Source organism: Setaria italica, chromosome IX (assembly GCF_000263155.2).
Source record: "Setaria italica strain Yugu1 chromosome IX, Setaria_italica_v2.0, whole genome shotgun sequence".
Lineage (NCBI taxonomy): Eukaryota > Viridiplantae > Streptophyta > Magnoliopsida > Poales > Poaceae > Setaria > Setaria italica.
This window is the reverse complement of record NC_028458.1, coordinates 8,460,229-8,472,972: the sequence shown is the minus strand read 5'-3', so window position 1 is coordinate 8,472,972 and position 12,744 is coordinate 8,460,229. Positions and strand designations below refer to the sequence as shown.

The following is a 12,744-nucleotide window of genomic DNA, read 5'->3' as shown; positions in this document are numbered from 1 at the left end:
TATACGTATATATATAATAACTGACTGAAAATGGCTAATAACGGGGAAGATATTTGCATAAGCTAGAAATCTGGAGGAGATTTTGCTTGGATTCTATGCATGTGGGGTCCACCGAATCAGCACAGGACCCAAGGGCCGAAACAAGCCGCCGATGATGATCCGCCGAAAATGCAAGCAGATGCTCCCTCCATCCTATTCGAGCAGCGTATTTGTTAGCTTCACGGAGACTAAGGAAGAAGAAACACTCCCACGCAAATCATTCAACGCTTCATTGCCCATCGTCCTCAGTCTTTGAACGATTTTCACCCAAACGCATGATCTCAGTCAGCGTGCGACCGCAAGAAAAATCTTGGATCTTTTCGTGTGACAAATACGCCGATCAAACACATATGGATGGAGGGAGTAAACTCGTGATCATAATCATCACGCTGATCGAGATGATTCGGATGGCAAGTTATTAGAATTAAGGGATAGTCTTCTAATTATAAATTATAGCAACCAAAGTAGGAAGGTCCTGTTTCGTAACTAGTCATATACGGAGTACTCCTACTTTGGTTCTATGAAACACGGTGCATAGGGTTTAGAAAGTTTTAGCACGTTCTAGTTGTGGCGTAAACTAAACTCACACCTAAACAAGTGTGACACGCCTAGCTTAATTATGGTGTGGACATGGACTGATGGACCAAACAAGTCTGAAACATATATATCAGATTACATTTATTATAAATTTAAATACGTTCTAGGAGATCGACGTAGTAAAAAAAAAAGACACTTTCATTAATAAACTCCACGTGAAATATATCTTCAGAGGTGGTCCATCAGTCCATGTCCACACCATAATGGACATGAATATAGTATATAGTAGCTTCAGAGGTGGTCCATCAGCTCCTATACCATGCTAGCAGGGGAGACCTACGATTTGTCATGCTCGTTTGTTTGGCAGTGCAAATGAATCGTTGCAGTCTTGCAGAGTAGCTTCAGCTTTCCAGAGGATCCATGAGGGGGGGATGCAATTGTTATCTCGGCATCATAGAGCACGTCTGCAAATTCCTACACTCATTTGTTATCGAACATTCAAAAACACTGTAGAAAGTCTGACGAGCTAGCACGGACCAACCAAAAAGAAGGGATGGAGTGCAGACCTGCCTACAAATACGGCAACAAGAAAGTGCAAATCCTAGGAGCTAAATGTGCAAATCCCTTCCCTGCTGCCCTGCGTGCGCACGTTCAGTGCTTCAGCTCTCAGCACATCGCTCGTCCCCGACGCGTATTCGCTCCAACGAGTCCAAGGCCGCCCGTGCTGGCGCTCCCTTCCTGAGCGTCACAACAACTGGTTAGAGAGAAGCTCGCGCCTTACTGCTGTATTATATTTTTTGCACACAAACATAGACAACTTACGAATTTGAGGGACAGTATGCCACATTGCCACCACCCAATTGCAATGTGTTCTTCTCCTTCTTGGGTTTCTTTCTCCTGCATTAACACGACAATGCTTTCCAGTTAGAATAGACCGCTTTATTAATATCTTCAGCGATTCCTGTTGTCGACCAAGTGCCGTGGCTACTAACATCCGTCCAGGCATCTCTTGTTCTACTTTTGCGACGCAAGAGTCCTCCAAGGATCTTAACTGCTAACGGCAAGCAGTCACATCTTTCAACAATTTCCATCCCGATACTCTTACATTCATCGACATCGGTTTGATCACTCTCATTCAAAACTACCTAGTATTGGAAAAAAATGCAGCAAGTTTGAGAGAGGAAATGGTGCTAGAATCGAAAAGCTCCCAATGGATTTTATGTTGTATCATAACTTGTGCAGGGGTTGTGTGTAGGGAAAAAGTTGAAGTGACTTCAGTAGAGTCTAGACTCTAGAGCAACCATGGCTATTCCCAGTGGGGAATTTCATATTACGGTTTTCAGTAGTGGTATGTCATCGAAAGATGTTTGAGTGGATGCATGAAAAAAGATCTCTCAATGGAGAGTTTCATTTCACGATTTCATAGGCTGGACATAACATTTAATTGCGAGGTATGTGATTGGATGGTATAAGATGAAATGAAACTCTCTAATCCTCAATGCTAGTTTCATCAGGGCTAGTTTCATCAGGTTTCGTAGTCTTGGAAACAATGTATACGAAGTTTAATCAGGATCTCTCTTCATGATTATTAGCATGCCATATCATCAAAATTGTTGATGTGTCACATTATTAAATGAAACTCTTATGAAATCCCCATTGGGAATAGCCTAAATGTAGCAAATATGGCCCCGAATAGGCTATTTGTTTGTGATTTTGGTGATTAATATGACAACACGGTCATTATGACTAGCAAAGCATGGAGAGCATATCTTGAAGGTATTCTAGGTCCTAAAGAAGCAACCACAACCAAAGATAAGCAAAGAATCAAAGAAATCAAAGAAAAACAGGAATCATTATAGCCACCAATTCATCTGGTGACAAGAAGAAGGTGCCCACCGAATCAGTCGGTGACAAGGGTGAAAAAGGTTTTTGAGACCATCGAACGTTCCGATGGCCAGCTGGAAAAGTGTCGGTGCAAGCATCGGAGCTTTTGGTACGCTGTGTGGAGACCAAGTCAAAGCAGGACCATCGGATGATCTGATGGCCTAAGTTTTGTACCCATCAGATGAATCACCGGAGCAAAGAGAAGAAAGAAGGAGGCACCAGATGATCTGACGCTATGTGTCGCGGGGGCATCGGACGAAGCATATTTATTTTAGAAACTAACAGAGACGTTTTGGCATAGGAAGCTACTGCACCGGATGATCCGATGGGTGCTAGACGGACCACCGGATCAATCGATGGGTTGCGTCGGTAAGGAACTTGAGTAGAATCTGGGCGCGGGGAGGCAACGGCTGGTAGAACCGGATGTTCCGATGCTACCCCAAATGATACCATTGGAACATCCAATGGTATACTTTAACTAGCCGTTGGAGCAACTACTCTTTGAGTTCTTGGACTATTTATACCCCCTCCACTCACCCATTTGGAGTTGCTGGATGAAGCTGGAGTATGCAGAAGTCCATTGGTGATCAAGACTTATCAAGAACACATCCAAGCCACCGAAAGTGCATAAGTGATTAATCAAGGCTTAGCGCAAGCTTAGAAGAATGTTTTGTGCTAGGATAGACTAGAGAAGAGAGAGTGCAAGGTGTGCCTGCCTTGTGATCGGTTCTAGGAGTGAACCATAGCTGTACAAGGTGTGCTGAAACCTTGGAGCCTTGGTGGTTCGCCGGCAAGCCTTCGACCCTCCGGCTTGGTGTGGAGTGGCGTCGACGACAATGTGCAGGGAACGTGGAGACCCTCTTCCTTCGTGGAGAAGCTCCTTAGTGGAGATGGCATCAAGGTAACCTGGGAATTTGACGTGAGCCTTAGTAGCCGAGCCTTTGTGGCAAATCAAGGAGTGTCGAGGGAGAGACTTGGTCACCGGAAAGCAATACTCTTGTGTGAGTGCTTCAACAACGTGGACTAGTGGTGGTTTAGTGCCTACCGATACAACGGGATAAATCATCGTGTCAAGAGTTTGCTTCCCCTCATCCCCTCCTTTACATTTCCACATTTCATACTTGCAATTTGTTCGTCTTTACTTTCTTAGTGTAGTATCTTGCTAGGATTGCTTCTAGGTTGCAAAACTTATGTTAGGATGAGGATTTCACACTAGATCAACCATAGTTGCACATCTTGGTAGGATGATCTAGTTTAAGTTTGATGCAAAAGTAGTGAAAACCATAGGTTAAGATTTTAAGTTGTCTAATTCACTCCCTCTGCCTCTTAGACTACAATACCCGATTCCTTGCGCTAAACAAAACTTCCCTCAACGTCAATAGAATATGTTCAACTAAATATAACCATGAGACATGTTTTGCTAAGCCAAGAGCTTATGAAAGTATGATAAAAGGCTCGTAGTGAAATTACATGGTCCTTTGCGTAATCAGATCGGACGAGAGCGACAAGAGAAATAACGAGCAATGGGCTATCGTGCATTACTCCAAGGGAGAGAAAGCAATTAAGAAGAGATAAAAGTTGTTCCTGTAAATTCAAATTACCGCATAAATAATTACTGTAATAAATAAAAGTTATTACTGACCTGGTTCTTTAGCAAAATCCAAGCATCTTCCGTTGTTAGCTTGTCAACTCGATGGAGATGTTGAGCTTTCATCCCACGAGCAACTCCATCATTTCTTGTGGTCACCAAGACTCGACTGCCAGAAGCACCATGACTGAGCGGCTCTCTAAGCAGCTTATACCACATATTTTCGCTCCACACATCATCCATCACCAACAAAAACTTCTTTTGCCGGATCGTAGGGCACGCTGAAGTAGGTCCTGGTTTCCCGCACAGCCTTCATGTTTGGCGCCAAAAGAAGCTATAAGACTTTGTAGGACATTGATCTCATTGAACTCACGGTTAACGCTCAACCAGATCCTTTCCTCGAAGTTTTCCTCCACCCTACTATCACCGAAGACCATCTTAGCAAGAGTGGTTTTGCCTATCCCACCTGTCCCTGTGATAGCAACAGCAACAACCACATCATTATTGGCCCTTGATCCTACAGGAGCATCCACCTTCTTGATGAGTAGATCAACAATTTTTTTCGTGTCATCCTCAACATTCTCGCCGACAACATCAGACCGGATAAAAACCGATCCAGTCTCGTCGGACAAAGAATTGGAAGCTTTGTTGATTGAATCAGCTGAGGAATGGATGGCTTGGGTGATGAATCCGAAACGGGAGCTCCTCTTTGCCAGGTCTTCCAGTCGCTGGCTGATCGCTTGGATCTTCGTTCCAATCTCATGTGCCGCAACAGGGTTGCGGAAGCAAAAGAACATCTTGGGGATGTCCCAGCACCTTGAGGTGGTTTTCGGAGCAGATGTTGGTGCGGGAGGATCTTCTCCGCCCTCCATGAGCTGGCAGAGGTCAAGGACGTCATCGGCGTCGTACATGACGTCCTTGAGCTCCCTCACCCAACCCTCCGTAGCCTTGTCACGGATGCGCTTCCTCTCCGCATCACCCAAGATGTCGCTCAGGTCACGGAGCGTGGTCTCGAGCTTGGTGACCTCACCCGGCACGCCGAGGAGCATCTCCACCTCCTCCTTCACCATGCCTGCCAGGATGCCCACAAGCTTGGACGCGAACTCGTCCAGCAGCTCTGCCATGGTCGGGGAACAGGTTAGCAAAGCAGAGAGCAAAAGGAAGATGACTAGGTTTCAGATATGTGTGGGTGTACACTCTGCGGTGATTTAGGAGACGCTTTATACAGAAGGAAGGCGATGGAAAATCACGGATGGGCAGATGAGATGGCGAGGCGAAGAAGTTCAACGCATAGGAGGACCAGAAGAGTACGCTTGGGTGTCCAGTCAGTAGTCAAAAAATATGCAACTCAAATTATTTGTCTCTATTGATGAGGTGCAAAAGAGAGACGCCTCAACTAACCCCCAGGAGGCAGGAGCACATGTATCCAATGCAGCTTGAACTCTTCTCTTCGTCGCTGGTTACAAGATATGCCTCGCCATCTCAGCACGTATTAACAAATCAGGTCTAATGTCGACATGGTTACGCCAGCGCTTTGGTTACGTCGCATTTTAATTTTGGTTTGCTACAAAATTTGCTGTTTACTAGCCTTGGCTTGGTCAAATTTTGGCCACCGCATTGGCTGCCAACTACTACTAGTTGGGACTTCTTATCCCCGTTGTTGGCTCCGGTCCACGCTGAACGGCTCAGAATATGCCTGCTGCCTGGAATGTTGCTCACCTGGCTGCCGGCTTGACCTTGTTTAGCATTTCGCAGTTTTATTGCACCATGTTTTTAGTAGGCACGTCCGTGTTGCTGCAATCGTTGCAGTCTTGCAGAGTAGCTTCAGCTTTCCAGAGGATCCATGAGGGGGGGATGCAATTGTTATCTCGGCATCATAGAGCACGTCTGCAAATTCCTACACTCATTTGTTATCGAACATTCAAAAACACTGTAGAAAGTCTGACGAGCTAGCACAGACCAACCAAAAAGAAGAGATGGAGTGCAGACCTGCCTACAAATACGCCAACAAGAAGTGCAAATCCTGGGAGCTAAATGTGCAAATCCCTTCCCTGCTGCCCTTCGCGCGCACGTTCAGTGCTTCAGCTCTCAGCCCATCGCTCGTCCCCGACGCGTATTCGCTCCAACGAGTCCAAGGCCGCCCGTGCTGGCGCTCCCTTCCTGAGCGTCACAACAACTGGTTAGAGAGACGCTCGCGCCTTACTGATGTATTATATTTTTCGCACACAAACATATACAACTTACGAATTTGAGGGACAGTATGCCAATTGCGATGTGTTCTTCTCCTGCGTTAACACGACAATGCTTTCCAGTTAGAATAGTCACAGCCAATTTGGCGTGTACAACTACAAGACCATTAGTATTTGGGCAATTCATACCTAGTATTTGGTGGATGGATTCGAATGCTCCTCCTGTCGTAACAGCCTGAGAGCTTCCTCTGTTCCTTGCATTCTTACTATGTTCTATTCCTGGACTCTGCTCTTCGTTCACCTCGTCTACTTCTGCTTCATCTTCATCCTGTGCGCAGGAGAATATACAGTTAGAAATCCATTTTTACATGAGTGTACACACATACAGTTATAAAACCACCGAGTAGGTCGAAGATGAACTCACCCGTGGACTTGCCCAGGTATGCGTCGAATGAATACGGCTCCTTCGTATAGTAGATGTACCACTCGGCATCCTCATCTTCTCCTTTTTTCTTGTGTCCATACGCCTTTACTTGTTGGACATGCTGGATCTTTCCCCATTCGGAGGATTCATCTTGTAGTGCTATCAGTTTGAGCAATCTTCGGCTGCAATCTACACGCAATTTCTTTAGCTTTGCCTCTCGCAAGTATTCTGGGAGTGCTTCAGCACTGAAATCCCACCACTCGAGGCTTCGGAAGGATGGCAAACGATCCAATTCCTTTAGTGCTCGGCAATTGCTAATGTCAATCCATTGCAAGCTTGGGTTGTTGCTGATCCTCTCCAGCCTTGGGTTGTCATATGACCAAAGCTTGACTAGTGAAGGGAAGTTATCCACAGAGACCAAGTGATGGACATGTGTCAGGCGCAACTCTCTCAACCGGCATGCATGTTGTGCAAGCCCTGCAGGAAGGCGTTGCAGTTTGCCGTTTCTGATTGTAAGCTCCTCTAATGCAGGCATCGCTGGGACGTGATGCTCCCACTCCCACTCCGTCCATCCCAGCATGCCTTCAAAACCCACTTTTCTCAGCTTGGGAAAAGCAACACCAGCACCACGCGAAGTATGATGAGGCTGCCTGTTATTGTTCCGTGTTACTTTGCCATCGGCTTGACCACCCAAGGAGGGGAAGAGGAAATCATGCCCAACGCACTGGACAGACGGAGCACGGTTGACCCAAAAATAATCAAGAAAGGGGAGCTGCCCCAATCCATTAGGTAGATGCGGGCAGCATGCGTGGTCATGTAGCACCAACCGCCTTAAGCTCCCAAAGGCTGACATGGTTCTCATCCACTGCGGTAGCCCACGTGCAAAGTAGCCTTTGATATCAAGTTCTTCCATGCAAGTTGGAGGACACAGATTATCCAGCACCTCCTCTGTTCTCCTGTGTTCCTCCTCGCTAATGTTGCCTTCGACCACCCCGTTGTCTCCTAGCCTGCTGGTAAATACCAAATCTAGCCATGTCAGGTGATGTTTACTGCTAAGGTTTGCTTTAGCAGCCATAGAACCGGAAGGTGCCTTCTCCAGACATCTTATTTCAAGGCTTTGGAGCTTCGACAGAGGTCTGAGTTCTTCTATGCTGCACCAGCCACCTGTGCTCTCATCTGAATAATGTGTTGGAAACCCCCATATTTTGACCAAATCTTCGAGTTTTCCCAAGCCACGAGGAACTGAAGTGATTGCCGTGTTGTTCAAGTTGAGTGACCTTAGCTTCCGTAGCTTTAGGATGCTGTTAGGAAGTTGATGAATATTTGCACACCCACGAAGGTCAATAGCTTGTAGAAATTTTAGATCTCCTATGCCTTGAGGAATTGTGGATATGCTTGTGCCAGGAAGACACAAGGATCTTAAATGTTTGAGGTGGCATATGGAGTCTGGCAGCTCGACTAGATTTATATCTTCTAGATGTAGTACTCTTAGGCAAGAAAGGTTGTTCAACAGATCCTTTAGCTCAACAATGGTGCTGCTTCCGAATAACATTAATGTTCTAAGTAAGGCTTGTTTTTGCAAAGTATCATGCCCTACTGCCTTGTTTGAGATAGATAGGTGCCGAAGCTTTGCAGTGCTAAGACTTCTATTGACATCCTGCCCATCACTAACAAGTATCCCTTCATCTTTAATTATATACTGAGTGAAGGAACGGACAACATCGTGCATGCTGCATGCTGCTCTACTATAGTAATTTTTGTTTGGTTCTAGAAGATTTCTTGAAACCAATTCTTTGTAGTATTCTTTCGCCAACTTTTCTGGTGCGCTCATCTTGTTGTGTACATGACCTGCTGCAATCCAAAGCTGGACCATTGTTCCTCTCATTATTAATTTACCTTTAGGGATTAGCGAACAATACACAAAACATTGCTTCAGGTGTGAGGGCAAGTCTTCATAACTCAAATAGACCGCTTTATTAATATCTTCATCGATTCCTGTTGTCGACCAAGTGTTGTGGCTAGTAACATCTGTCCAAGCATCTCTTGTTCTACTTTTGCAGCGCAAGAGTCCTCCAAGGACCTTAACTGCTAACGGCAAGCGGTCACATCTTTTAACAATTTCCATCCCGATACTCCTCAATTCATCGACATCAGCTTCATCACTCTCATTCAAAACTACCTATTAGAAAAATTGTAGCGTGTGTGAGAGAGAAAGTGGCGCTACAATTAAAAAAACTCAAGCGTATACAAACTATGCTGTGTTATAACGCATTGGATTTTCCCATGTAGCAATAACTTAAACAGAGGTTGTCATAGTAGGTAAAAATAAAGTGGGTGCGCTAGAGCAACCAAACAGAACTTCACGCGACGTCAGTAGAATGTTCGATCATTACACATGAGGCATGTTTTGGTAGGTTAAGAGCGAACGATAAAGGCTCACAAGACAATGGCATCAACGCTATGCCACATAGCATGCGTGCAGGAGACCAAGTTAAGTAACATCGACCAATTCACGGCAGCCTACCTGGGTAGGCATCATCTGAACAAATTTGAATACAAGCCTGCAGAAAGACGGAGCGGCACTAGAGGGGGCATCCTACTACTATGGAATGACAACTATGTCGACATAAGTGACATTTCAGTTAGGCCCCGTTTGGATCCCTTCATTTGAAGGAATTGGAATCTACTTAATGGAGTGGGCTAATTTATTTTGGAATGTGGTATTCCACAACTTTTCAAAATTTAGATATAAGCCTATCTTAAATTCAATCTATATATTATGATTATTAGAATGGAATTCAATTCTTATAGCACGCTCTTGAACTCGCTTCCCTATAGTAGAAGTGCAGCACATAAGTATCTTTCCCATATCGCCAATAATAATATACAAATATATTCCACATACAATTATATTAGCTTAATTAATTTATATGTAAATTATGATTATTAGAATGGAATTCAATTCCAATGATCCAAACGGGACCTTAGCGAATTTCACATAACTGCAACAGCCAACTTACGCGAACAACCAATTAACTTCCGGCTAAATATGGCCCTCAAGACAAACCAAAAAACAAGCTTTTCTCCAGGAACTCACAAACATCAAGCCCCTGAATGGAACTCCTTGGCTTCTGCTTGAAGATTTTAATCTCATCTACAAAGCCAGTGACAAGAATAACTGCAACCTCAACCTTAACCTTATGCGTCACTTCAAGTATGGTGGGAGGACAGGGCAAGAACGACAGGGATCTCGCACAAAGGTCTGCACTCTTTAATCATTTTAGTTTGCTGGGAAGTGTGGTTAGAATGCAACTCCCGCATATTTTAGAGAGTTGAAGCACCGCCGTTTAGGATTGCCACAAAGATCAGAGACGAAGCTAAGACATGGGTTCTAGCTGGGCTAAGAATTTGGCACGCTTATTGTGTAGAGCGTGACCTTTTTGAACTTACATACCCCGCTGTAAATCTCCGGCCATTGGCCGTCTTCTCTTCTCAATCTTATCTTACTATTACTAATTGGAGGCTCCTTTTGAAGCCTTCAGGTGAAGCCACCTAGGATTCCTAGGTGGACACTCTGGAAAAAGAGAGAAATTCTAGAAATTCTCACAAAAAAGCAAAACATCCGACCATTGATCTATAGATTCAAATCATCATAGCCATTAAATCTATTATGTTTTCTAAAAAATTACCCACCTATACCATTATGAAAATAACCTAAAGTAACCCCTTAAATCTATATATAAATTACCCACCTCTGCCATTATATAAAATAAACTAAAGTAACCCCCTAATCTTCATCAAAATTACTCACTTATGCCATTATAAACAATATTTAAAATAACCCCCTAATTTGCAACCAAATTGCCCACCACTATTACTTAAAAACTTAAAGTAACCTGTTAAATTTGCATCTATATTACCCACACATGCCATCATTAAAAGTAACATGATAACCCTACGTTTGAATCAAATAACCTTAATTAAAATATACAACAATATATGATTCTAAATCGTCTATATCTTGCACTATTGGTATATGATATAAAATTAAGGTCTATACACATGATGTGTCACCATTTATAAAGATATAGAGGAAGTGATGAGAATATAGATTTCTATGTTAAAATTGTATCACAAACTTAGGGTTCATTAAACAAATTCAAACGCATACCTGCGATGCAAAGTGAAAAGTTAAAGATTATAAATGTGGATGAAAATATTATAGAGTAATTACTAACTAAAATCTATGACAATTAGATGAAGATAATAAGTATATATCTATTGTGTTTGAATATTTAACAAACGAGAGGTAGCTTATGGTAATATTTTTGAGCAATGTAGTTCCATTTTTTTTGGCATGGGTTCTAGCTGGGCTAAGAATTTGGCACGCTTATTGTGTAGAGCGTGATCTTTTTGAACTTACATACCCCGCTGTAAATCTCCGGCCATTGGCCGTCTTCTCTTCTCAATTAATATGATGGGCAGCTCTCCTGCCTCGTTTCAATAAAAATTGCAGCGGAGAGCGGAAAAGAGAAAGGATGCCGAAACTCCAAGGGAGAAAAAGAAAAAGAAAAGGAAGAAGACTAAAAGTGATGCTATATGTGAGTTATTACTGACCTGGTTCTTTAGTAAAATCCAAGCATCTTCTGTTTGCAGCTTGTCAACTCGATGAAGATGTTGAGCTTTCATCCCATAAGCAACTCCATCGTTTCTTGTGGTCACCATGACACGACTACCTGAAGCACCATGACTGAGTGGCACTCTCAGCAGGTCATTCCACACCTTTTCGCTCCACACATCATCCATCACCAACAAAAACTTTTTCTTTTGCCGAACCGTGTCCTTCAAAGCACGCTCGAGCAAGTCCTTATTTCCAACAAAGCCTTCATGTTTGGCACGAAAAGAAGCTAGAAGACTTTGTAGGACACTAATCTCATTGACCTCCTGGTTAACGCTCAACCAGATCCTGTCCTCAAAGTTCTCCTCCACCCTACTATCACCGAAGACCATCCGAGCAAGAGTGGTTTTACCTATCCCACCCATTCCTGTGATTGCAAGATCAACAATCACATTGTTGCTATTTAATCCTACGCGAGAGTCCACATTCCTGATGAGTAGATCAACGATTTTCTTGGTATCCTCCTCGATCTTCTCGCCGACAACATCAGACTTGATAATGATCGATCCAGTCTTTGTATTACTATTGGACCAAGGATTGATGGCATTGTTGATGGAATAACCTGAGGAGTTAATTGCTTGCTTGATGAATCCAAAGCGGGAGCTTCTCTTCTCAAGATCTTCCAGTCGCTTGTTGAGCGCTTGGATCTTCTTCCCGATCTCGTGTGCAACCACGGGGTTGCGGAAGCAAAAGAACATCGCGGGGATGTTCCAGCACCCTGAAGTGGCTTTTCGAGCAGCAGCTGAAGAAGAGGGATCTTCTCCGCCCTCCATGATCTGGCAGAGGTCAAGGATGTCATCGGCGTCGTACATGACATCCTTGAGCTCCCTCACCCACCGCTCCACAGTCGAGTCACGGATGCGCCTCCTCTCAGCATCTGCCAGAATGCTGCTCAGGTCGCCGAGCGTGGTCTCAAGCTTGGTGATCTCACCGGGTACGCCAAGAAGCATCTCCACTTCGCCCTTCGCCATGCCGGCTAGGATGCTCGCCAGCTTGGACGCGAACGCGTCCAGAACCGCCGCCATGACCGGGGGATGGGGTACTATTAGCGACAAGAAAAAATGAGGGGTGGGGGGTTCCAAAGTGTATGCTTCTACTCCGTGCTGATTGCGGAATGCTTTGTAGAGAGGTGATCCTAATCGCTTGATGCGTGACTGCAAATGCGAACGGCCAACCCGGGTCCCAGGATTATTTGTAATCTGAATTCTCAGGCCGAGGGATCTGATTCCGCCGTAGCCACTTGCAACCGCAATAATTCAGGTTCGCATGATCGTTCATGGTTTAGGTATCGATCTTTTGAGGAGCACCGTCTCTCACATGATTGCGAGCATCTTTACTTTCCTTGGAACTTGGGCAATGTGCAGGTGCGTGTCGCCAACGTGCGTCTCATGAATGCTGTGCACGA

General features: G+C 44.4%; 1 protein-coding gene and 1 pseudogene across 1 annotated transcript; both read right to left on the bottom strand.

Annotated features, from left to right (window-relative positions):
* Positions 1-1,039: 1,039 nt before the first annotated feature.
* Positions 1,040-6,565, bottom strand: LOC101775654 (annotated as a pseudogene).
* On the bottom strand, positions 6,426-12,532 carry LOC101776335 (putative disease resistance RPP13-like protein 1). Its single transcript, XM_022823530.1, has 3 exons — positions 11,279-12,532; positions 6,662-8,840; positions 6,426-6,565 (listed from the first exon to the last, which is right to left on the bottom strand). Exons 1-3 carry the CDS (start codon positions 12,362-12,364, stop codon positions 6,561-6,563), a joined length of 3,270 nt encoding a protein of 1,089 aa, XP_022679265.1. The 5' UTR covers positions 12,365-12,532; the 3' UTR covers positions 6,426-6,560.
* Positions 12,533-12,744: the final 212 nt, after the last annotated feature.